Source organism: Sus scrofa, chromosome 5 (assembly GCF_000003025.6).
Source record: "Sus scrofa isolate TJ Tabasco breed Duroc chromosome 5, Sscrofa11.1, whole genome shotgun sequence".
Classification (NCBI taxonomy): Eukaryota; Metazoa; Chordata; class Mammalia; order Artiodactyla; family Suidae; genus Sus; species Sus scrofa.
In genome coordinates this window covers 16,866,045-16,888,922 of record NC_010447.5, presented here as the reverse complement: position 1 = coordinate 16,888,922, position 22,878 = coordinate 16,866,045, and the positions used below count along the sequence as shown (strand labels likewise).

Sequence of the window (22,878 nt, the reverse complement as noted above, 5' to 3'; positions counted from 1 at the left end):
ACAGTAATTCAACACAAAGAATCCAATCTCCTCAATCCTCGCCCAGGGAATTTCCCTCCCAGTAGACGTGGCTGCTGCTATAATTTTTTTTCTCTCATTTGGGGCCATTAGAAGTGGTGAAAAGTTCTTACTATGCGTCCCTCAGTGGCTTCTCCGAGCAGCCCCCCAAAGGTGATGACAGGCGACATGCAGGCACAGTACAGGAACAGAAAGGAGGCCAAACACTGCAAGCTGAGTGCATCCCGGTAGTCGCTCCAGTACCAGGGGGCCTTCCGCTTGACATCCAGCACCAAGCCCCCAAAGAGCCTGCAGAAACACGGCAGACAGGCCTCTAACGCAGTCCCTCTCCCACAAAAGCGTATGAACAACATACATCTGAAAGCACTTCAAATATTCAAAGTAAGATTTTGGCTTCGATTTGACCCCAAGTACAAGAGAACTCTCTGTGGCCAGCACAGATTCTATTTGTAACCAAGGGCATGAATTTGAATGATTATCCCAAGCAGAAAAAGAATTCATCTGGGTGTACCTATTACCCATTCCATAAAAGTTCCAAAAATTTAACCTGAAATTAAGTATTAGCTTTACATTTCAAATTCTGAGCTGTTAGGAAGCAATGTGCAAAACCATAAAGGTATTAAAATTGTTAGTTTTATTACATGTTTTCTAGTTAAAAAGCTCCTATCACATGTTCTTTCCTACTCTGAACAGCTACCCACCTTACTCTTGAGAAATTAACATAATAATTCATTCAAGCAGTTGACAAGTAGGAACAGATATTTCATGCCTGGCTCTGTGCCAGGTACTGGAGAGGCAGCAGTAGCCAGGCAAACACAGTCCTTCTTTCCAGGACCAACAGTCTAGAGCAGGGAACAGGCAGGATGGTGAGGGCGCCAGGGCAGCAAAGAACAGGGAAGGGCATTTCAGCGGGGACTCGAGAATGGACCAGGAATTAGCTAGATAAGGAGAGGGGCTGGCACGGATGACATCTAGAGGTGAGAGCACATGGTGGGTTCAAGGTGCTGAGTTACAGCCGGATAAGACAGTGAGAGGGGCAAATACCAACAGAGATGCTGGAACATCCTCCTGGAGATGCTGGAAAAGCTGAGTCACAAAGGGCCTTATAAAAAAGAATTAGAAGTTTATTCTGATGGCGTGTCAGGTCCTAAACGACTATAAACGGGGAAGCGGCATAAGTAAGCAGGCATTCTAGAAGGGTCACTTGGCAGGGGGATGAATGGAACGCAGGGCAAGATTAGAGGCCACGGATTGGAGAGAGGAGAAGTGTGTGCATTCAAGGGCTAATCAGGAGGCAGATTCAACAGCACTTGGTGGCAGGACTGCAGGACCCCTCTCCACTTCCCAAGAAGGAGACAGATCAAGAGCAAGAAGTCCTTCCTCAAGGAGGAGAGGTACACACAGACTAGGGCACTTTTTCTAAGAGGAGGGTCACTGCACAAGGAGGAGGATGTCAGGTAAGTAATGGAAAGAGCTGTTCCACATTCTCCAGGGCAAATTACCTAGTTCTTCTAGAAATGAATGGCAGAGGGAAAAAAAGGAGGGAGGGCTGTCATAGAATGGGCACATAACCAAATGTGACCTCCACTGGATCTTATGCCAGACAACTGAAATCTGAAAAGATGTTGCTAAGGCAATATTCAAGAGAATTTGAATATGGACTGAGCATGAGACAATGTCAAGAATTACTGTTAATTTTGTTAGATTTTATAATGGCATGATAGTTTTTTTTAAAAATGTCCTTATGAAACAGAGATACCTGCTCAAGTAGTTACAGGTGAAATGACCATGCTACTGGTGATTTGGTTTAAAATAATCTAGAAGACATAAAAATAAAACAATTAAGGGGGGATAAATATATAAAGCAAGACTGGCAAAATATTGATAACTACTGATGTGTATATGGGAGTTCATTACACTATCTTCCCACTTTTTTTTTTTAAATTCTATGGCACATCGAAGCATATGGAAGTTCCCAGGCTAGAGATTGAATCTAAGCCACAGCTGTGACCACAGCTGCGGCCACAGCTGTGGCAACTCTGGATCCTTTAATGCACCGCACCATGTGGCCAGCGATCAAACCTGTGCTTCCACAGGGACCCAAGCCACTGCAGTCAGATTTGTAACCCACTGCACCATGGCAAGAGCTCCATATCCTCTCTTCTTGTCTATATGTGTGAAATTTTCCATAATAAAAAGCTAAAAAAAAAAAAAAAAAAAAAAAAAAAACCACAAGCTACTCTGTCATGAAAGGAGGCTTGGCTAGCTCTTCCTTTCTCTTTGCCCAGGAGCCTAGAGGTGTCCCACATGGGCGGGGAGCTGTATGTCAGGGGGAAGGCCCAGCCAGCTCTCTTCCTTTATTTGAAGCTCTCCCTCTCATCTCCGGGTACCATGGCTGTGCAGGTAGACACAGAGCAGACACTATTCTATTTGACCCACTTGCTCTCTGCCTCTGGCTTGGAGGGCACAGTTGGGATTCACCCTTCCTCAACCTTCAGCCTCAGGATATGGGACCAAGGCTACACTTGGTCCTGCTAGCTCTTCTGGGTAGATAGCCCTTCAGGGATCTTATAGGCAGCCACCATCAGTCTGGGGCAAGATTCAAATGTTTCCAGATCCTTACCCAAGATAGCATCTTTATTTATTTATTTATTTTGAATTGTGAATCTGAATTTGTAATAAGTCCAACAATAAAATAAATTCAACTAGGAGTTCCCGTCGTGGCTCAGTGGTTAACGAATCCAACTAGGAACCATGAGGTTGCGGGTTCAATCCCTGGCCTTGCTCAGTGGGTTAAGGATCCAGCGTTGCTGTGAGCTGTGGTGTAGGTCGCAGATGTGGCTCAGATCCCATGTTGCTGTGGCTTTGGCGTAGGCCGGTGGCTACAGCGCCAATTCGACCCCTAACCTGGGAACCTCCATATGCCGCGGGAGCGGCCCAAGAAATGGCAAAAAGACAAAAAATAAATAAATAAATAAATTCAACTAAACTGAATATATATAAACAACATGGCATCTTTAGCACATGTGACTATCACCTCCTAATCACCAATGCCCTTCCTCTGAAGGGTACTATTCTAAGAGAATAACCTGCAGTAACAAGCCTCACACTATGACGCTGCTATGACTGGTCCTCCTGGACGTGGGAGGAGCCTTCAGGCAAGAGGGTCTGTGAGTAACGGGCAAAAGATTTATGTGAAATGGGTTTATGAGAAGCCATAGAAAGGGAGGACCAAAAAAAAAGGAGTTTCCGTTGTAGCTTAGCAATTTACAAACCCAACTAGTACCCATGACAATGTGGTTTCATCCCTGGCCTCGCTCAGTGGGTTAAAGATCCAGCATTGCTTCAAGCTGCAGTCTAAGTCATAGATGCGGCTTGGATCCCGCATGGCTGTGGCTCTGGTGTAGGCTGGCAGCTGCAGCTCTGATTAGCCCCCCAGCCTGGGAACTCCATATGCCGTGGGTACAGCCCTAAAAAAGGAAGAAAGGAAAGAAGGCAGGGACAGAGAGAGGAAGGAAGGGAGGGAGGCCATCAATCTGCCTGGCAGTGATTGAAAGGGGAGAGAAAAGGTCTGAGGCTCTATTGATGGTCTGACTATAAAATCATAAGGTGACCTCTGAATACAGTTTATGGAGTCAGCCTCAGCCCTCACGCATGCAGACTGCAATCGCACATCTAGCACAGTCAGTAATCAGACACGAGCGCTTCCCTCCACATTAGAGACTCCGTTTCCCTTTCAACACTACCCTGATGTTCAGGTTTGGGGGTGGGGGCAGGGCAGGAGGCACAGAGGATATGAATTTAATCTTGATGCAAGAAAGGACTTACCCATGCAGAGGGTCACTAGGCTCTGGAGCACTGACTTAGGATGCCCTCTCAGGAGGGCTTTAGGGACAGGCCAGCCGTCCGTTTGTCTGCTGTGCTTTGGAAGAAACCTGTTTGAAGTGTGGGGAGCGGGGATCATCGAGAGAGCTGCTTCTGATCCTTGTCCTCATTAACCCTTCCCGAAAGTGGCAGCCCAACAAGGCACACACAGCCAGCTTGGAAAACCCCTCTCCAGAGTATCCTCTCTGCTGTGAAGCTTCTGGCCCAGGAACCCTCTGGTCAGGAACACACAGCATCACTGCCTATGTCGGCCTCAGGGAGCCCAAGATGCTCTCTGAGCCCTGGCTCAGCAGGTCAGATCATATAGAACCCAGGCTGTTTTCAACTCTGCCTCCCTTCCCTCCTCTTAGAGCCTACACTGCTGCATCTTAACACCTCTCCATCCAATGAGGCGTCCCCAAGTTGCTCACACCTCAGAGAAACACAGCTAACAGTATGAAGAATGAGGAGACTCAGGCCAATGTTTAGGGAGGTCCAGAAAATCCTGCAATGTCCATCTGCAGGAGAAGGGTGAGGCTGGGAAAGGGGCCAGAGTTGGCATGAACTATAATCCCTGATGCAGGCATTCGGTCTCCTGGCCTAAAATGGCTACGCGGGCAGAAGGTCATGGGCTCCGAGGAAAACTTCCAGAGCTCAGGAGGAGGCAGCATCTCCCACACCAAGCAGATTGAGGCTCTGAGTCCAGATAACCCTTCCTTCCAGCTTGATTTCAGTAGCTCCCCAGACTTGGGGTTGGTGATAGAGTGTGTGACAGCCTCGGCTATATAGGACTTTCTTTGGGGATGTCGGACACCATTTCCAAGATCCTGAAGCTGCTGAAATGCAATCTAATGGACTCCCAAACCCCCATGTGGAACTGATTATAAGTGACCCCTCCCCTGAAGGCTGGGATCTACTTCATTCTCCTCTTTTTTTTTTGGATGTGGAAGTTTCCGGGCCAGGGATCGAATCTGAGCCAGAGTAACAACGTACACCACAGCTGTAGCAACACTGGACCCTTAACCCACTCTGCTGAACCAAGGATCAAAACTGATGCCTCACAGAGACAAGCCAGTCATTAATCCACTGCACCATGGTGGGAACGCCTATTCTCCCTCTGACACCAAAAGAAAGATAAGCTCTCACGTCTACCTGGATCATGTGTTTGGACAAAAGCTGTTGGCCTCATTTCTGCTACCAAATTCTAAGTCCCAAGGTGTGGACACCCTTCAAAAGGATAAATCATAACTCTGAAATTCTATCAAATCCACCCAAGATTCTGTCCCTTAAAAAAACACCACCTCCTCTAAGGCAGTCTTAATGCTGGAAACTATTCTAAAGACAGACGCTTCCTTTGAACTGCTTCTCAATACCAATTCAGACCTCTTCCAACTTTAAAGACAATCTGAAACTTACTCTTGGAGCTTGCTCCCTCTTTTCAGTGACCCCTTCCATCAAAGGGCTCCTCCTCTCCTCCAGGGGTCCCCCCACCCCCGACAGAGCCAAGCTATCCATTCCGCCCTCTAGTACATCCCTCCAACCAGGAAGCATACTCCCCGTCAAGACACTCCTAGTGTCTTCTCTCTTGCTTTTCAGCCTCTTCTGTCCTCTTTTTGAATTTCTAAGATGGAAAAACAAATGACTCTCCACGTTTAAAACAAAAAACAAACAAAACTTGAGTTTCCATTGGGTAGAGTACCGAGGAGAGAGAAATAAGAAAGCAACTTCAGGCAAGGGGGGGAAAATAAGTGAAAGGAACAGAAGAGAGGAAATTAAAAGCTCCTTTCTAGGAGCTCCCTTGCAATGCAGCGTATTAAGGATCTGGTATTGTCACTGCAGTGGCCTGGGTTGCTGCTGTGGTATGGGTTCGATCCCTGGCCTGGGAACTTCCACATGCTGCACGGGCATGGCCCCCAAAAAAAAAAAAAAAAATTAAAAAAAAAAGCTGCTTTCCATCATCTGAGTTCTGTCCTGAGAATCTCCTCCCAAGAGATCCTTCTTAAACACAAGCACAACTTACAGAGCTAGAACCATAGTCTCAACCTTCTCCCACGATCTGGGGAACACCTCTGCATGCCACTCCAAGCCCAGGTATCATCCTCTTTTACGACCCTCCTACCTGCAATATGAAGCCTCCAAGTCTGGGGACCTGCTTTCCTCACCTACCAAAGAGAACCTCCTCTTTGGACATTCCCCCTTAAAATCTGAGCATAGACTGTCCATTCTGAGGCACACACCTAACATAGTACCCATTTCCCTACCCCACGCCTATCCATTCAAATGCTACAGAACAGGCATCATTCTAAAAGTCTCCATTCATTCATTAGACATTAATTGAGGACCTACTCTGTGCAGGGCACTGTGCTGGGTGCTAGGAATATAATGAGGTCCCCGCCCTCATGGAGCAAACATTCTGGCAGGAAAGACATTGAATCAAGAAATAAGAATAGTTGTGATGATTTTTATACAACTAGAAATGTAATAAAATTCATTGAGTAATAAAAAATAAAATAAAACAACAAAAAAAGAAATGATATAAAGTACGATCAGGGCTGTAACAGGGGGCTGGGTTGAGGGTGGTGGGTGGGCAGAGGATAGAGCTCAAAGCTGTGAAACCACAGAGCAGAAACACCTAATTTCCTCTATAGAGTTTCCTGGAAGGCACAAAGGAAGTTGCTCCTAAGCTGAGACAAAGGATAAGGAGCAGTTAGCCAGGAGATGAGGACAGGACGAGGGTTCAAATCGAGGGAACAATGTGGGAGAAGGATGGAAGGTGAGAGAGAACAAGGTGGGTGGTTTGGGAAACTTGATTGAATGCAAAGAATATTTGAAATATTTGTAATACTTAAGAGTCAGTGCTCCATTTGAAAAGTCATTCCCAGCCAATAAACATATCGCAGAGAAGGCTGAAAGCAAAGAGGATAACACATTCCTTTACACAACTTGTGTCCAGCATTGGCTGTGAAATTCCAGAACTTACCGCCCGGTACGCTGAAGTTCTGGCCCGCTGTGGCCTCCGTGTGGTTCTGGTTCTATGTGGCAGACATTTCCATTTGGAACTCCAGGCATTTTCCTTTTCTCCTTTTAATAAAAGACCACAAAATTAGCAAAGTCAGCCTTCTGCTCTGTCTTTCTTGCTCTCTGGAGGAATGGTGATGAGAAAATCCAAAAATACCAAATACCCAAGTGATTATTATAATTTTTCAAACACATTTACTGACTTGGGGCAGTTTATCAATTTTCCTGGGGGTATATATATATATATATATATATATATATATATATATATATATTCTGCATTGCCCAGAAACAGAAAAGTGGAGGTTTTGGCATCAGATATGACCGAAGTTCAAGTCTCAAAACTGCCTCAGCATAATAATTACCTTAAAAGCTTGAAGACATTTTTTTTTTTATTCCTCATTTGTGAAACAAAGAATAACAGTGTCTCTTAGGAGGTGTTGCTGGGAAGACTGAATCAGCACATGCAAAGCACCTCCCCTAGGGACTAGTGCACAGGGGAAGTCCCTTCCCTCTTAATATCTCCAAAAAGAGTGGAAGGAGTTCCCGCTGTGGTACAGTGGGTTCAGAATCTGACTGCAGCCACTTGGGTTACTGCAAGGTATGGGTTCAGTCCCTCACTGGGGAACTTCCACATGCCATGGGTGTGGTCATAAAAAAAAAGTGTGGGGAACTGTTTGCTCTTTCTACACAACTTACTGTTTTCACTGAATGTCTTCATTCATGATATACTCTCAAGAAATGTCCTCCTCTCTCCCCTCTGCCATTCCACATCAATCCTTCAAAAGTTGGCTTAAAATTCATCCCAGGACAACCCTCACTGATCCCACCACACCTGAGCCAATCTATGTTGCTGAATATTCGTATTTTATTACTGTTCTGACATTCTAGGGGCCCCAAACAGAACCATGGCTCAGTTTATTTAGCATACACCCACTGGGTCTTTGGGCACTCAGTAAGTGACACGAAGCCACCAATGCTGGCTCACGTGCATACATTACCTGGGAAGGGACGTTTTTGGGTGGCTCAATTCTAATGGAGGGGTCCCACTCCCCTGGGGGGAGCACCGTCACCTGGTCTAGGAACTCGTCAATCCCCGCCAGGAGATCATCACGCTCTTTTGCCTTATATGCCACATCATGAAAAATCTACAGAGAAGAAAAAAACCTCAGGAAAGCTGAAAGTTGCTTTACTTGAAACAATCACCAATAGATATGGGGAAGGATGGATAAAACCATCTTTGCATTTTTATCTGTGTCATGGGGATCTGAAATGTAGGTAAGTTTAGCACTTAGAGAAGTGCAAGGATAAAAGGATAAAAAATGAATGTGAAGATTAGATGGGGCCAAAAGAACTAAATATATGTCTATTAGTATAGGAAGAGGTCAGACATAACTCTAAAATTTTATAATTCTGTTATCTCCTCAAAGAATGAGACAAAAGCCAAGGTGCGCGGGGAGATTTTCCTGATCATAATGGATGGAAAACCTAGATGGAATTAATCACTAGTGAAGATCCTCCATGAAATAAGCCTCCCAATCAAGGAGAGCTGATAAAATACAGCCCCACCTCACTCCACCTGCTAAGACATATGCCTTGAAAGCCCGGACTCTGCAACTTACCTGATAGCCCAGTCCTCACCAGGGGGTTGGTTCAAGACCATGGAGCTGAAATGTCTAGTAACCTCTGCATGTTCACGTTCGAGTGCCCAGGAGCCTCCCTCTGACCTGTATACTAACTGGTCTCATTTATGTGAAATGGGAGTGAGGTTTCTTTATATAATAGCTTGGATGCATTTAATTAACCATCTTCTCTAGAAAGTTAAGTCATCCTTAATATCTTTCTCTCTAGGTATTCTACCTGGCAATAACAATTTTCCCAGAAAAAAGATTTCTCTGCATCCTTGATTGTTCAAAAAGGGAGAGATGACATAGGAAACAAAGTTCCCCAGAGTGCTTGATCCTCAGAGACATGGCCTGAACTGCTTTCCAGCAGACATCAAGACTGCAAGTATTTTATCCCCAACAACTAGCACAGTGCCTGGCTCAGAGGAAATACTCAATTAATATGTATGAGATGAATGCATGAAAAGCAGAAGTGGTGCGCATACCTCATCTGTCATGATGGTGGCCATGGATCTGCCAATCTCGTGGTATTGCTGACCTTTCCCTGCTGGACCCAATAGGATAAACAAAAATCTGGCAACACACAGAGAGGATGAAATTAAACATAAAATAAAGAAGTGGCATCTTACTCTCTTCTCTCAACAGCAGAACCTTTCTCTTTCCTATCAGAAATCATCACAGTACGTACCTGCAATTAAAGGAGACAGACTAATGATGGAGCAGTCAAGTAGCCTTGACCTAATAGCTACAGGCATTGGAAGCTATTTGCATGACTCCATTCAATTATGTGGTTATAATACTCAAGGTTTCCAGAGATGCAGTTCTTTGCTATAGAAAGGATGCTTTTTCAAAACATGGCATTGTAGTGCAAATTCAAGGTTATCTGAATCTCATTCATTGCTCTAATAAGAAAATGATGGGGAAACGAGAGGGATAAGGTAGTTGAAAGGATCAAGCCCTGCAGAGGAGTCTAAATTGTGTCCTGGTCACCTGAATACTCTGTAATTAATGGGGCTCTGAATCGCTACCTTCAGAGCGTATGAATAGCCTTTCGAACAAATGTGGGCCTATGTGCAAACCATACAAATCCTGCCAGAATGGTGGAGAGAGACATCAATACCTTTGCTCAGAGACGTTTGCCTAGGAGACAGCTCTGCAGAGCTGCGAGAGCAAGACAGGCCTCCCATCCTAACAAGTGAGGGGCTGTTGCCGTGCCCTTTGGATGCTGTTCGGTTCTCCATTTCCAAGGTCATAGAAACTGTGCAAACAGAGCCTTAGAAGTCTTACAATTCTTCTGCACAGAGCTTAACCAAATACACCCCAGTTTTCTGAGACCACTGCTGAATTTTCAATAGCGTTCCCCAAATTAATTAATCCTAAATGTGGGCATTAGCTGGTTTCCTCCACCAGAGCTCACATAAACCTATTCGTTGCACAGAACACACTGAGCTTTGTGGTCCTGGCCTCTACCTTGTCGGGATGGGCACTTCTGTCAGGCCTGAGAGAAGGACAGCTGGGGACAGCCTCACAAAGGCGACAATGGGCCGGTCCAGAGAGTCCACCTCTCCCACCAGGACGTTCGAGGCCTCTGCCCCGGTGGGAATTTTCTTCATGAAATGAAGGTCCACCTGAAAATGCAAAAGAACCCCTGACAGTCTGGGAGCCGGAACCTCACACAACCTCCTCAACTGACACTCATACATTGCTTTATGACGGAACACATTTTCTCATACTATTTCACTTCATCCTTATGGTAACTCTGTAAGGTGGATAAGATAGGTCTAATTAGCCTCATTTTTTATTTTTATTTTTTTTTAAAAAGAAGCAACTGAGACCCAGAGAGGTGAAGCTGACTGGCCTGGGACGACAGCTTCTAAGAGAGAGAACTGAAATCCGGGGGCTCAGGTGCGAGCTCCACTATGCCTCCTCAAAGAAGAATGTCCCTGAAGTTCTAGGTCAAATTATTTCTATTTTAAAACACTTGACTGTTTTGTCGGAGGTTTCAGGGAGCCTTATGAGCTGAGAAGTGACATGACACTATCTGTGCTTTGGAAAGACAGGGTCTAGAAGAAACCAAAGCAAGGAAAGATGGAGTCTAAGCCAGAAGCTGCAGCGGGACCCTGCTCCCGAGGCAGCCCTCCGACACCACAGTCACAGTCCCCAAGAAGAGTTTCAACCATGAAGCAATTTTAGGAGACAGCAGAAAAAAATATTGTTTCAGCAAAACCCGTGGAGGTCAGAGGGAGCTGCTGAAGAGTAGGTCCCAGAAAAAGATTCTGAAACACCAGGAGCTGTGTGGCAGGGAGGATTATCGCGGCTAGTCGGTTTCAGCATGTTGAATCTGGGGAACAAACTGATGTTCCAGCCCCACCTGGGCTGGAAAGGAAGAAGACAGGAGCAGATAGGCCTCCTTTTCTGCAGAAGGGGCTCTGGTCCTGCAGAAAGGGTGGTGACATGCCAAAGCTTACCCAGCCTCCAGCCATTAGACTCTGGGTTCCACCGGAGGTATGCGCAGGCCTGTACGCCAACTTCCCACATCTCTGCTCACCTTGCTTAAGTCCACTGGACTGTGTTCACAATTCACTCCATTTTTCACTTCAAGATTTGTAGTCAGAACGGACTGAGGAGACACAGTTTGACCTATTTGGAAAAAAAACAAACAGAATTCTCCTAGTGCTACCCTTTTCCCCTCTGACACACCCTGTGCCTAACTCCTACAGAGGCCACTCAGAGGAGAGGCTCAGATGACTACAAAGCTGGGACCCGCACATACCTCTTACCTACTAGTTAGTGGTAAAGGGGGGGACAAAGGTCTTACTACTCCTCAACCCTCTTCTTGAACCATTTGGGTTTTTGTTTGTTTGTTTTTTCTTTTTTTGGCTGCCCTGCAGCATATAGAGTGCCTGGGCCAGGGATCAGATCCAAGCCACAGTCAAAAGGCTGGATCCTTTAACCCACCGTGCCAGGGCAGGGATCAAACCTGTGTGTGTCCTTGGTGCTGCAGAGACACACCAACCCCACTGAGCCACAGCGGGGACTCCTTTCCTGAACCATTTGTGACCCTCTTTTCCTCCTCTGTTAAAGGCAATAACCCTTAACCAGGAGTGCATATCAGAAACTCCTACAGAGAACTTTCCAAATATATATACAGATTCCCAGGCATATCCCCTAAGACTTACTGCATCACTATGATGCAGTAAATGTGGGGACAAGGTATAGATTTGGCCCTGATCTGGCTACAGAAAAGGAAGCTAGTCAGCAGCCAAAATTCATCACGTTTACAACCCATCATGCACCTGCGTAAGGGATTTCCACGGAATGACCTATTGAAGCCTCACAATAAACTGACGGTGTAGACCTTAATATCATTCTTATTTTACAGAGGAGAAAGTGAGACTTAAAGAGATTTAGGAGGTTACCCAAGGTCACACACTGGGTAAGAGGTGAAGCCAGAATCTCAAGCCTGGAAGTCTGTCTCAAGAACCTACATTAGTGTATACTGTCTCCCTAACCTAAGCCATTTGTTTACTTCTAAAATGCTCCCTTTGACCTCCTCTGGCCCCAAATTATCCCCAAGGTAGATAATTACTAAAAGCCACATCAGTTCTGGGGCACGAGCCTCTCCCCTGGGGTCCACAAGATCCATGTGAGGGGGGCCTCCCTAGTGCCACAAGAGACAGGTGGTCACCAGTCTCACCCTACCCATCACCAACAAGGACCATGGCTAGGCGAGCATGAAGGCATGTTAGAGAAACACAGCCCTACCTTCTAGCAACTCAGCATCTCCAACTAGTTCCTGAATGCCTTATTAATAAAAAGAGAAAACGAGTTTCCGTTGTGGTTCAGTGGTAACGAATCCAACTAGTATCCATGAGGATGAGGGTTCAATCCCTGGCCTCACTCAGTGGGCTAAGGATGCAATATTGCCATGAGCTGTGGTGTAGGTCACAGACACGGCTCAGATCTGGCGTTGCTGTGGCTGTGGTGCTGAGGGGCAGCTTCAACTCCAATTTGACCCCTGGCCTGGGAACTTCCACATGCCGTGGGTACAGCCCTAAAAAGACAAAAAAAAAAAAAAAAAAAAAAAAAGAGAGAGAGAGAGAGAGAGAGAGAGAGAGAGAACAGTATTCCTAATAATCTTACCATTTTTATCCATTGAATGTGGATCAGACTGCTTCTTGCCAACCTCAGCAAAGGACCGAACAATGGGAATGAGGTTATTTCTCTTCTTTTCATTCTGATGGTGATGCTTTTTGAGAAGGGCTTCGCGTACTTTAACCCTCATGCTGTCATTCAGGTCACTGAACAGTTCCTGCTGGTCCAGGATCAGGTCTGGAAAGCAGGTGCCAACAGGAACACTCAAACTGATGGCCAATGAACCCAAAGAGGTTAAGGTCAGATGGGGTGAGGGGTGAGGGACAAAGAGCAGGGGGAAGGAGTTCTACCCAAGCCAGTGAGGTACAGTCTGCTTTAGTGCCTGAAAGAGATATTTGATGATAGCAGCTGTGACACATTATATGTTCTACATGTAACAAATCATTATTATCAGAAATAGAAACTATTGAGCACTTAACATGTGCTAGGAACTATACTAGGAATTTTTTACATAATTATCTGATCTAATCCTTATAAAAACTCTAAGTACGGAGAACTATAGCAATTTTTACAGATCAGGAAACTGAGGCCCAAACATTACAAAATTCCCAAGGTCTCACATCTAGTCAAGTTGCAGAGCTGGGGTTCAAACCCAGGACTCAAAAGCCACATAATTACCATTTTGCTCTGTCATCTGCCAGTATTCCTCTACACTCCCTTCCTCTGAGATTTTAACGCTGCTGCCAAGAGAAACTACAACTGTAGAACTCCAAATGGCTATTTGAAGGTGGAACCTGTAGGAATAATTAAGTTGTCCTTGGAGTTCCTTGTCAGCCTAGCACTTAAGGACCCAGCATTATCACTGCTGTGGCATGGGTTTGAGCCCTGGCCTGGGAACTTCCACATGCCATAGGTGCGACCATTAAAAAAAGAAGAAGAATTAATTTTTTTTTTTTTTTTAAGGGCTGAACCCGAAGCACATGGAAGTTCCCAGGCTGGGGGTCTAATCAGAGCTACAGCTGCCAGCCACAGCCACAGCCACAGCCACACAGGATCCAAGCCTGAGACCTACACCATAGCTCATGGCAATGCTGGATCCCTGACCCACTAAGCAAGGCCAGGGGTGGAACCTGCATCCTCATGGATACTAGTCGGATACATTTCTGTTGCACCACAATGGGAACTCTGGAATTAAGTTTGTTATTGATTAAACACCCCAGACAATTACCACCAAGCATCAACCTTTCCCTGCTAAGCCTGGCAGAGTTAAAGAGAAAAAAAAAAAAAATTCCGATACCTACTACTGCGAGGCAGTCAGCACAGCAGTTAACAGCCTGAGTTCTGGACCTAAAGGCCCACATTTATCCCACTTCTCCCACTTTCTAGCTGTGTGGCCTTGGGCAAGTTATCTAACACCTCTGTACCTCAGTTTCCCCATCTGTAATGTGGAGCTAATATTACCACCCACCTTAGAAGATTGTTATGAAAAATTAATGAGTTAATACAAGGGAAAGTGCTGATTCATGGTCAATTCTTGAGACCGTGTGCCTCTGCTTATCACTAACGTGAATACCTCAGGTACCTAGTGTGAAGAACCACAGCAGTGCTACCTCAATCCTCCATACCTAGCCTCCTGCCGTCCCCAAACTGCAAGCCCTTGTCATCCCCAGCTCCATCCATGACTATCCAAGTGTTAGAAGCAATAAATAAAGGAAATCTATTTCAAATAATCAAGCTAAAAATCCATATTTCTCGCTCTAGCTTTTATATGGATTGGTTCCTTGCCCCATATTATAAACATGCTTCAGGATCCTCATCTTGGAAAAAAAAAAAAAAAGAATGTCCACCTCATGTCTCCCTTTATCTACTGCCTCCTTTCTCTCCCTCTCCCTCTCTCTCTCCCTCTCTCTCTCCCTCTCCCTCTCTCTCTTATCACTTAAAGTTCTCAAAAGAAAAATTCCTCAGGCCCCTGCAATTTGGCTAACACAGTGAAACTGGCTTTTTTTTACTTTTTTTTGCTTTTTATTTTGTTTTGTTTTATTTTTTGCTTTCTAGGGCCGTACCTGTGACACATGGATGTTCCCAGGCTAGGTGTCCAATCGGAGCTACAGCTGCCGGCCTACACCACAGCCATGGCAATACAGGATCCAAGCTATGTCTGTGACCTCCATCATGGCTCATGGCAATGCTGGATCCTTAACCCAGTAAGTGAGGTCAGGGATCGACTTGACTAGTACTCATCATCAATGGGTACTAGTTGGGTTCATTTCACTGAGCCACAATGGGAACTCCGAAACTGCTTTTGATGAAATCATCAACAACCTTCCAGTTGCTAAACCTGGTGGGTGTGTCTAGTGCTTACCTATAAGGTGACCTCTCTACAGCACTTGACACTGATGAACTGACATTCTCTCCCCTCTTAACTTTTGTAATGGGTTGAACAGTGGGCCCCTCAAAAGATGCGTCTATGTATTAACCCCCCAGAACCTGGGAGCATGACCTTCTTTGTAAATAAGGTCTTCGCAGTTGTAACTAAGGATCTCAAGGTGAGATCATCTTGGCTTGTACTGACAAATATCCTTATACGAGAGACACAGGTGGGAGTTTCCATTGTGGCTCTGGGGTAATGAATCCAACTAGGTTCCATGAGGATGTGGGTTTGATCTCTGGCCTCCCTCAGTGGGTTAAGGATCCGGCATTGCCGTGAGCTGTGGTGTAGGTCGCAGACGTGGGTCGGATCCCACTTTGGTGTGGCTGCGCCATAGGCCGGCAGCTACAGCTCTGATTTGGCCTCTGGCCTGGGAACTTCCATATGCCATGTGTGGCCCTAAAAAGCAAAAAAAGAGAGACAAGAGAGAGAGAGACGGGTAAGACAGTGCCCAGGTGAGGACAGGGACAGATTGGAGTGACGCAGTCATGCACTAAGAAATGCCCAAAACCACTAGAAGCTGGAAGAGGCAGGGAATAACTTTCCCTTAGAGCCTTCGGAGGTGACACAAGAGCCCATCAGTGCTGACCCTGCCCTGTGATCCCAGGGAGGCAGAATTACTTGGATACTTGAAATGGAGAAGAGTTTGCAGAAACCTTTATTTAACATGTCCAGCCAAAGAGCCAAGCTGAGGGGGAAAAAAAAATCTTCACATACCCTCAGGTGTTTCTCAAACTCCATTAGTAACCTAACCCTGAAGCACACCGGGAAACTTCATCAGACATCTCCTCTTCGCATCTCGCAGAAGAGGTGGGGGTACTCTGGCTCTGTTTCTCACGTGTCTTCCCGGGCTGCCATATTAGATTTCTCTAAATCTAACCCCCTTTTCTCTGCACAGCTCCCAATTGCCCCTTCCTTTAACTATCGCCAAAACACATCTCTGTTAATGCACTTATGTTAACTGTTCCCTGGCTGTTTTCCTTACTCTTAAGTGAGCTCCTTGAAGATAGCAATTGTATCTTGTTTTTATTTCACCATGCCTAGCACAATATCAAACATGAACAGACACAAAATAAATGTTTGCTGAATGAACAGGCACATGGAAAACCACATATCATGTCATTTGAATCCCATAACAGGCCTGTGAAATAGGTCCAGTAGTTTCTTAGTCACCATCGCACAGCTGAGGATGCTGAGGTCAGGAAGGTAGGAGACTTGCCTATGGACACATCGCCACTTTCTTCCCTCCTCTACACCACATTTCTTAACGGACACAAATGTTCCTCTGTTTTCCCTCACCAAACCTTACCTGAAATTTCTTCTATGCTATTCGCACGCATATCCAGAAGGACCGTTCCATTAATAAGGCAGCTCCTTAGCTCAAAGAGGCTGTGCAGTGAAAGGGTTGCCACGTAAGGCTTGCTCCAGCGTTCTCCCCCGTCCTCAACATCTTCTTCAAACTTCAGCCACCTGGAAGCATGATAAACAACCAGATGCCAGAGACAGAGAAGGAGGAATTTTCAGGAGAGAGTTGTGGATGTAAGCCATAAAGAAATAATCATACTGAACACTGTAATCTAATCTGTATGTTCAGGGCACACTGTTAAGTGAAAAAAAAGTAGGTTGTAAACTATACGCGGTAAAACTGAGTATAGTTTGATTCCATTTTTATTTAAAGAAAAGAAGTTTTATGGCCACACCCATGACATATGGAAATTCCAAGGCGAGGGACTGAATCCGAGCCACAGCTGTGACTTATGCTGCAGCTGTGGCAACTCCGGATCCTTTAACCCACTGCACAGGGCTGGGGGTGGAACCCACCCTCTGCAGTGATCCAAGCTGCCGCAGTCAAATTCTTAACCCTCTGCCCCATATCAGGAACTCCTAAAGAAAAATTTTAAAATACAAACATGGGGAGTTCCCCTCGTGGTGCAGGGGAAACAAATCTGACTAGAATCCTTGAGGTTGCAGGTTTGATCCCTGGCCTTGCTCAGGCAGGTTAGTGATTCGGCATTGTCGAGAGCTTCGGGGTAGGTTGCAGACTCGGCTTGGATCCCACGTTGCTGTGGCTGTGGCTATGGCTGGCAGCAACAGCTCCAATTTGACCCCTAGCCTGGGAACCTCCATATGGAACCTCCATACGTTGCAAGTACAGCCCTAAAAGGACAAAAGAAAAAAAAAATACAAACACACAGATGTATAAGATACCAAAAGTTGGAGTTTCCATTGCAGCTCAGAGAGTTAAAAACCCGACTAGTATCCATGATGATGCAGGTTTGATCCCTGGCCTCACTGATTCAACCCTTAGCCTGGGAAGTTCCATGTGCCGCAGGTGCAGCACTTAAAAGAAGAAAGAAAGAAAGAAAGAAAAGAAAAAGACACCAAATGTTATATTCCCCATTGTCCCTGGGGTAGTAGTATTGCACATAATTTTCACATTCTATTTGCTTATCTTTATCTTCTAATTTTCTAGAGTGAACATGCATTACCTATGCAATTTTAAAAGACAGATCTAATCTATATCATGTGGCTACACGGACAAACCACATTAATAAGATGATATTTTTCTTTTTTAAAAAGCCCATCTGTGCGACCTTCAGAAGTTTGCACAAACAGAATGACAAAACTAATTGCCTTCTTGCCTGTATCAGGTTGACTGGCTTGTTTAATCCTCTCTACCCACAGAACACAGCCACAGATTCAGCAAGTATTCGGGAAGAGCTGTTCCAAAGATTACTGGGGCCACACTTTACCCACTTTACCTTCTCCCCCAAGGCTCAGACATGCTGGCTTTGTACCATCTAGAAGAGCCCTACACATGGCCCTGGTTGGTCTGAGTGCTCTTCTGGGGTCTGAGACTTAGCCAAGCATAGTCACTCTACAACTAATCCAGGAAGCCTTCTGTCAGGCTGGCTATAATCCCAAAGGTCTCTATCCAAGTTGGATTGTCCCATAGGATGTCCCCAAAATTCTGGATTTTCCAGTGAATTAAAACCTAAACTGAGTTCCTGCTTTGGTGCAACAGGATTGGCGGCATCTTGGGAGCACTGGGATGCAGGTTTTATCCCTGGCCCAGAACACAGAGTTAAGGATCTGGCGTTGTTGCAGCTGAGGCTTAGGTCACAATTACAGCTCAGATCTGATTCCTGGCCCAAGAACTCCATATGCTGTGGGAAAGCTGCAAAAGAAAACAACAACAACAAAAAAAACCCTAAACAATGCTGTGGTTCACCTGCCCAAAAGTCTGGGCCTACACTACATCTGCTAGGCTATGTCTAAACCAAGGTGGCCCCCTCAGGCCTCTTCTAAGCTAGACCTATAAAATCAAGAGCCCATGAACTCTGGGCCCTAAACAAATGAGAGAGGATCCCCCAAACATTCCGTGTTTCTGTCACCAATCCCAGGCTCAAGGTTAACTGGCATAGGTGTTGCCAGAGATGTGACAAAGAGGCCAGCATCAAGACTTCCCACAGAAGACCCTAGAACATCAGTCCCCATGTCAGTCATCACATCTCCCATGAAGAAATAAAAGGCAGGACAGCCAGCCCATCCCTCGCTGAAAAGTACACTCTTGCCTGCCCAAGGCGACCTCAACCCAGGCCATTGCAGGGCCTCACCTGGCTGTCTCCTTCCACTCGGCATCTTCCCCCTCTTTCAGACAGATCTCATCCAGCTCTGTGAACAGCTCGTGGGGCACATGCTCTTCATCCTCCTCGGTGCCGAGAATGAACTGAACGCGCTGAGATGGTGTGTCTGGGAAAACAGCCACAGAGAAAGGTCTGCCCCCAGCCTCAACTCAGAACAGAAATAGCCTCCTGCCATATGCAGTGCACCTGGGGGCCTCCCAACTTAAGAACGTACAGAAGACAATCAGCTCAAACTCAGATCAAAAAGATTCCTTTATTCCCAGAGGGGTAAAAAAAAAAAAAAAAGCTGTTCTTTGGAAGAAGTTCCATGGGAGGAAAAAATGATTATGTAAGACTCTTTGAAGAAAACCCACAAGAAACCAGAAATCTGATGATTTTGATCAAAAGGAAGGGCTAATTCTCTGGCAAATAATTTCACCTTCTATGGTGTTGACTGGGGGGAGGGGGCTGAACTGAGAAGTTTGCAGGAAGCTATTTTTGATTCTTAGAGGTATTTCTTCTGCTTCTTGGAAACAAGCTGGGAAAAGTCGACGAAGGGCTAGAGAATGAAAACCGTCACCTGCCTGATGTCATCCCACACCCCCTCAGCCTCACAGCCCCCCACGCACACCTGCCCTCTCTCCCCAGGTGTTACCATGGGCCAGGGCCTCTGGGCCTTCCTCCCCCTGGCTGGCTCCTTTGCCCCGCCCTCGTCTCCGGTGCTTCTGGCCATGGGTTCGGTGGTGCCGATGGCTCTGCCGGCCCAGGGGCATCCGGACCCCCACGTACAGAGTTCTATGACCTGCAAAGAAGCAGAAGATCTATAGAAGGAACCCCTTTTGGAAAAAGAAACTAGGTTGTTTGAGAGGGAGAAGGAAAAGATCACGGGCCTTTGGCCTGGTCACAACTCTGTAAGGACAAAAGTTCAAAGACTCCAGGACAGAAGATGAGGAGATGGGGGAGTTGAAGATCCCCATCCAGCACGTGGCTGCAAACCTCACAAGAGTGTTACTAAGATCAAAGGAAATAATGTGTGTGCATGTGATTTGCAAAACTGTAGAGGCCAAAATAAATGCTAGTTGTTGCCACTACAAGGACAATTTGAGCAATTAAAAAAAAGCACACAGGGAACTATATCCAAGACTTGTGATAAAACATAAAATATGAGTTCCCACTGTGGCTCAGTGGTAACGGACTCAACTAGTATCCATGAGGACTCAGGTTCAATCTCTGGCCTTGCTCACCAGGTTAAGGATCCAGAGTTGCCATGAGCTGTGGCATAGGTCACAGATGTGGCTTGGATCCTGCGTTGCTGTGGCTGTGGCATAGGCCGGCCACTACAGCTCTGATTCAACCCCTAGCCTAGGAAACTCCATATGCCTCGGGTGCGGCCCTAAAGAGCAAAAAAAAAAAAAAAAAAGAAAAAAGGTAGTATGAGAAAAACAATGTATATTATACATACACACACGTGTGTGTGTATATATTTAAAAACTGCGTCACTTTGCTATACAGCAGAAATTGACAGAACATCGTAAATCAACTATAATAAAAAATCTTTTGTGCTTAAAAAAAAGAAAGCAATGCCATCACTCTATGACACCTACAGCAAATTATACATTCAATAGGGAAATAAAGGGAAAGCTCTCTAAAAGAACCGAGTGATCAGCTCAAGAGAGATGAAGTGCCAATCCCACACATGCTCACACTGAATAAACGTTCTGGGGGGAAAAAAATCTAGGGCTGAACACACCTTGTGACTCTACCCCAACAACAGGGCAGCCAGCTTTGGACGCATCTCCTCATCATGGCCTCGGCTGCTGCACTCACCCTCACTCTCCCTCTCCTCTACCTGAACCAAACTGCTCTGCCACAGCTGTGTGCCACTGCTTTCTCGATACTGGCTCGGCTCACTCCTTCCAGATTCACTGCAAATGCACCTTCCTTCTTGGCATTCTTGCTGATCCCTCTGATCAGATGGGCTGCCTCCTTCCTCCAAATCCCCAGAGTCCTTGGCTAGCATTCTCATATGCACTAATCTTACGCCTTTCTCCCCACTCTTCATCTGCAAGGGCCTCAAAGTGCCAGACCGTCTTCCTCTTGGAATGCAGTGCTTACCAAAGCACAGTATCTTACACGTGGTCAGCACTCCACAAATGTTCAGAAAATGGAATTGCTGCACAGTGCCCCCATCAGGAGCATAACCCCTTAGGACTCCCTCAGGACTACTCAATCTGACCTAAGAGGGCCTCTGATCTGAGAGGGACCGCAAGAGGAACATGTAAGCAAAGTGAATGTGTTTAGGGTGAATGAGATACCCACCAGGGCATAAGATGATTGAGAATGTCCTAGACAATCTGAGAATGGAGAGCGTAATCCAGGAAGACTTCTTGGATAAGGGGACTTTTGGAAAGAGTTCGCAACTCTTCGTCTTCTTCCTTCCCCAGCAATGGGGCTTCCTAAGACTGTTCAACTTCTTCTTTGAGAATTCCGGGATGGTGCTCTCCTCTTCCAAGAGGGGGTAAAGTACCTTAACAAGGGGTACAGTTCTAACATCCCTGTCTCCATTTCTAATCTCATTTTCTTTGTCCTCCTCTGTCTTCCAAATTCCAAAGTGATAAAGCAAAATAAGAAACAGTGAGGATTAGAGGGAAAGACGATCAGAGATTAGCTGAAGTGTTGAAAGGCAAGAGGATAAAATACTTAGCATCTGGTAGAATCAATTGTTCCTCTTATCCTTATCCTGTCTCAGGACAGGCATGTGTTGACTTGTGCACATCTCTGGGCATTTTTGATGGGCAGATCTCTGACTATAATATGGTTGCCTTGCAACTTCACTGAAACAGAAAGATAGAGCCAGAAGAGGTCATCTGCTATAAGATGTGGGATTCCAGACGTCTGATATTATCAGTGAAAACTATGAAGTGTGAAAAAGACTAAATTGAGTACCATCTTAATAAAATACCACCTGTTACCTAACGATGCCCCGTGATAGTGTGTCAATTAAGTCCCTGTGGTGTATCACTGAGATCAACCCAGACTGAAGTCACCTAATTGTGCCAGGTCCTCTCCCAAGGGCTGGGGATACAGAAGTGACCAGCATCTAGTCCCTGTCCTCAAGACACATATTCTAGTTGCAGAAGACAGGTATTAAGAAGACAAAAACATATTATTTTGAGGAGTCCTAGTTACTATGAATAAAATACAGTAAAGTGTCTGGGGCCAGGGTCAGATAGAGAAGGGAGACTTCAGCCAAGATGATGAGGAGGGACATCTGAGTGATGAGAAGGAGAGGCCATGAGAAGACCTGGGAGAAGAGCACACCAGCATGTGGGAAGGTCAAGGGTACAGACCCTACACTGGGAACGTACAGGGCTGGTTCCAAGGCAAAAGGACAGCCAGCAGGGCCAGAACAAGGTGACAGAGGAGGGGAAAACACGTCAGACAGATCATGAAGAACTCAGGTGGGGGTGTGTGTGAAAAGTGTAATTAGATCCTACAGAACCCCTGAACCAGCCCCTAAATAAATGACCTATGTGCTGTAAAATCCAGTGCTTCTAGGTAGGACTGGACTTACGTAAAGCAGACTCACTGAGGGTGACTTTCAGTCCTTCAGTGGAGCCAACCCAACCATGTGCTTCCTCTTCCTGGAAAAGCCCCCAGTCGGGGAGCCAGGTGAGGCCACCATTTCTCCTTTAACCACATCCTGCAGGCTTCCCCTGGGCTCCGGCTGATGTACTGCTAGTATTATTCACTTTCAACTACATTCTAAAGAGAAACTGAGCAGGCAGTGACGAAGTAGTAGAACTTGTATCATTACATCTCATTTTCTTGGTTAATTTACTCACTGTCCCCATTATAGTAAAACAAGGAGGCGCTATCACCTCAGCTGCTGACATGCCATCCAGAGGAAGGACCTGGATATACTTCTGGGCCACATGAACCACACCCATAGCCTCATCAGCACAGGAAGCCCCAGGAGCCCACGTGATTTGGGGGGCACACAACACCACAGGCTCTACTTCGATAAATATCACCCAGGTGTCATTGGGAAAGTTGGTGTGAGGCATTACTGCTTAAAGAACAATCAGAGCTTCCGCCCAACTGTCAGCTTTGACAAACTGTGGACAGTGGTCACTGAGCAGACACCACAAATGCTCTAAAAACAACCTCTTGCACTGATGCAGTGCCAGTGGGCCACTGAGGA

At 45.9% G+C, this 22,878-nt stretch overlaps 1 protein-coding gene across 8 annotated transcripts in view; it reads right to left on the bottom strand.

Annotated features, from left to right (window-relative positions):
• SLC4A8 (solute carrier family 4 member 8) overlaps positions 1-22,878 on the bottom strand; it is a 79,003-nt gene that overhangs the window by 32,747 nt on the left and 23,378 nt on the right. For all 8 annotated transcript variants that reach the window (XM_013988274.2, XM_021091663.1, XM_013988273.2 and 5 more), the window contains exons 3-12: positions 19,330-19,476; positions 18,666-18,801; positions 16,358-16,518; positions 12,669-12,857; positions 11,074-11,165; positions 9,996-10,153; positions 9,011-9,098; positions 7,902-8,048; positions 6,863-6,963; positions 132-306 (exon numbers count right to left, since the gene is read on the bottom strand). In XM_013988274.2, the coding sequence (XP_013843728.2) occupies positions 132-306; positions 6,863-6,963; positions 7,902-8,048; positions 9,011-9,098; positions 9,996-10,153; positions 11,074-11,165; positions 12,669-12,857; positions 16,358-16,518; positions 18,666-18,801; positions 19,330-19,476 (1,394 nt within the window). The remainder of the gene's footprint in view (positions 1-131; positions 307-6,862; positions 6,964-7,901; positions 8,049-9,010; positions 9,099-9,995; positions 10,154-11,073; positions 11,166-12,668; positions 12,858-16,357; positions 16,519-18,665; positions 18,802-19,329; positions 19,477-22,878) is intronic.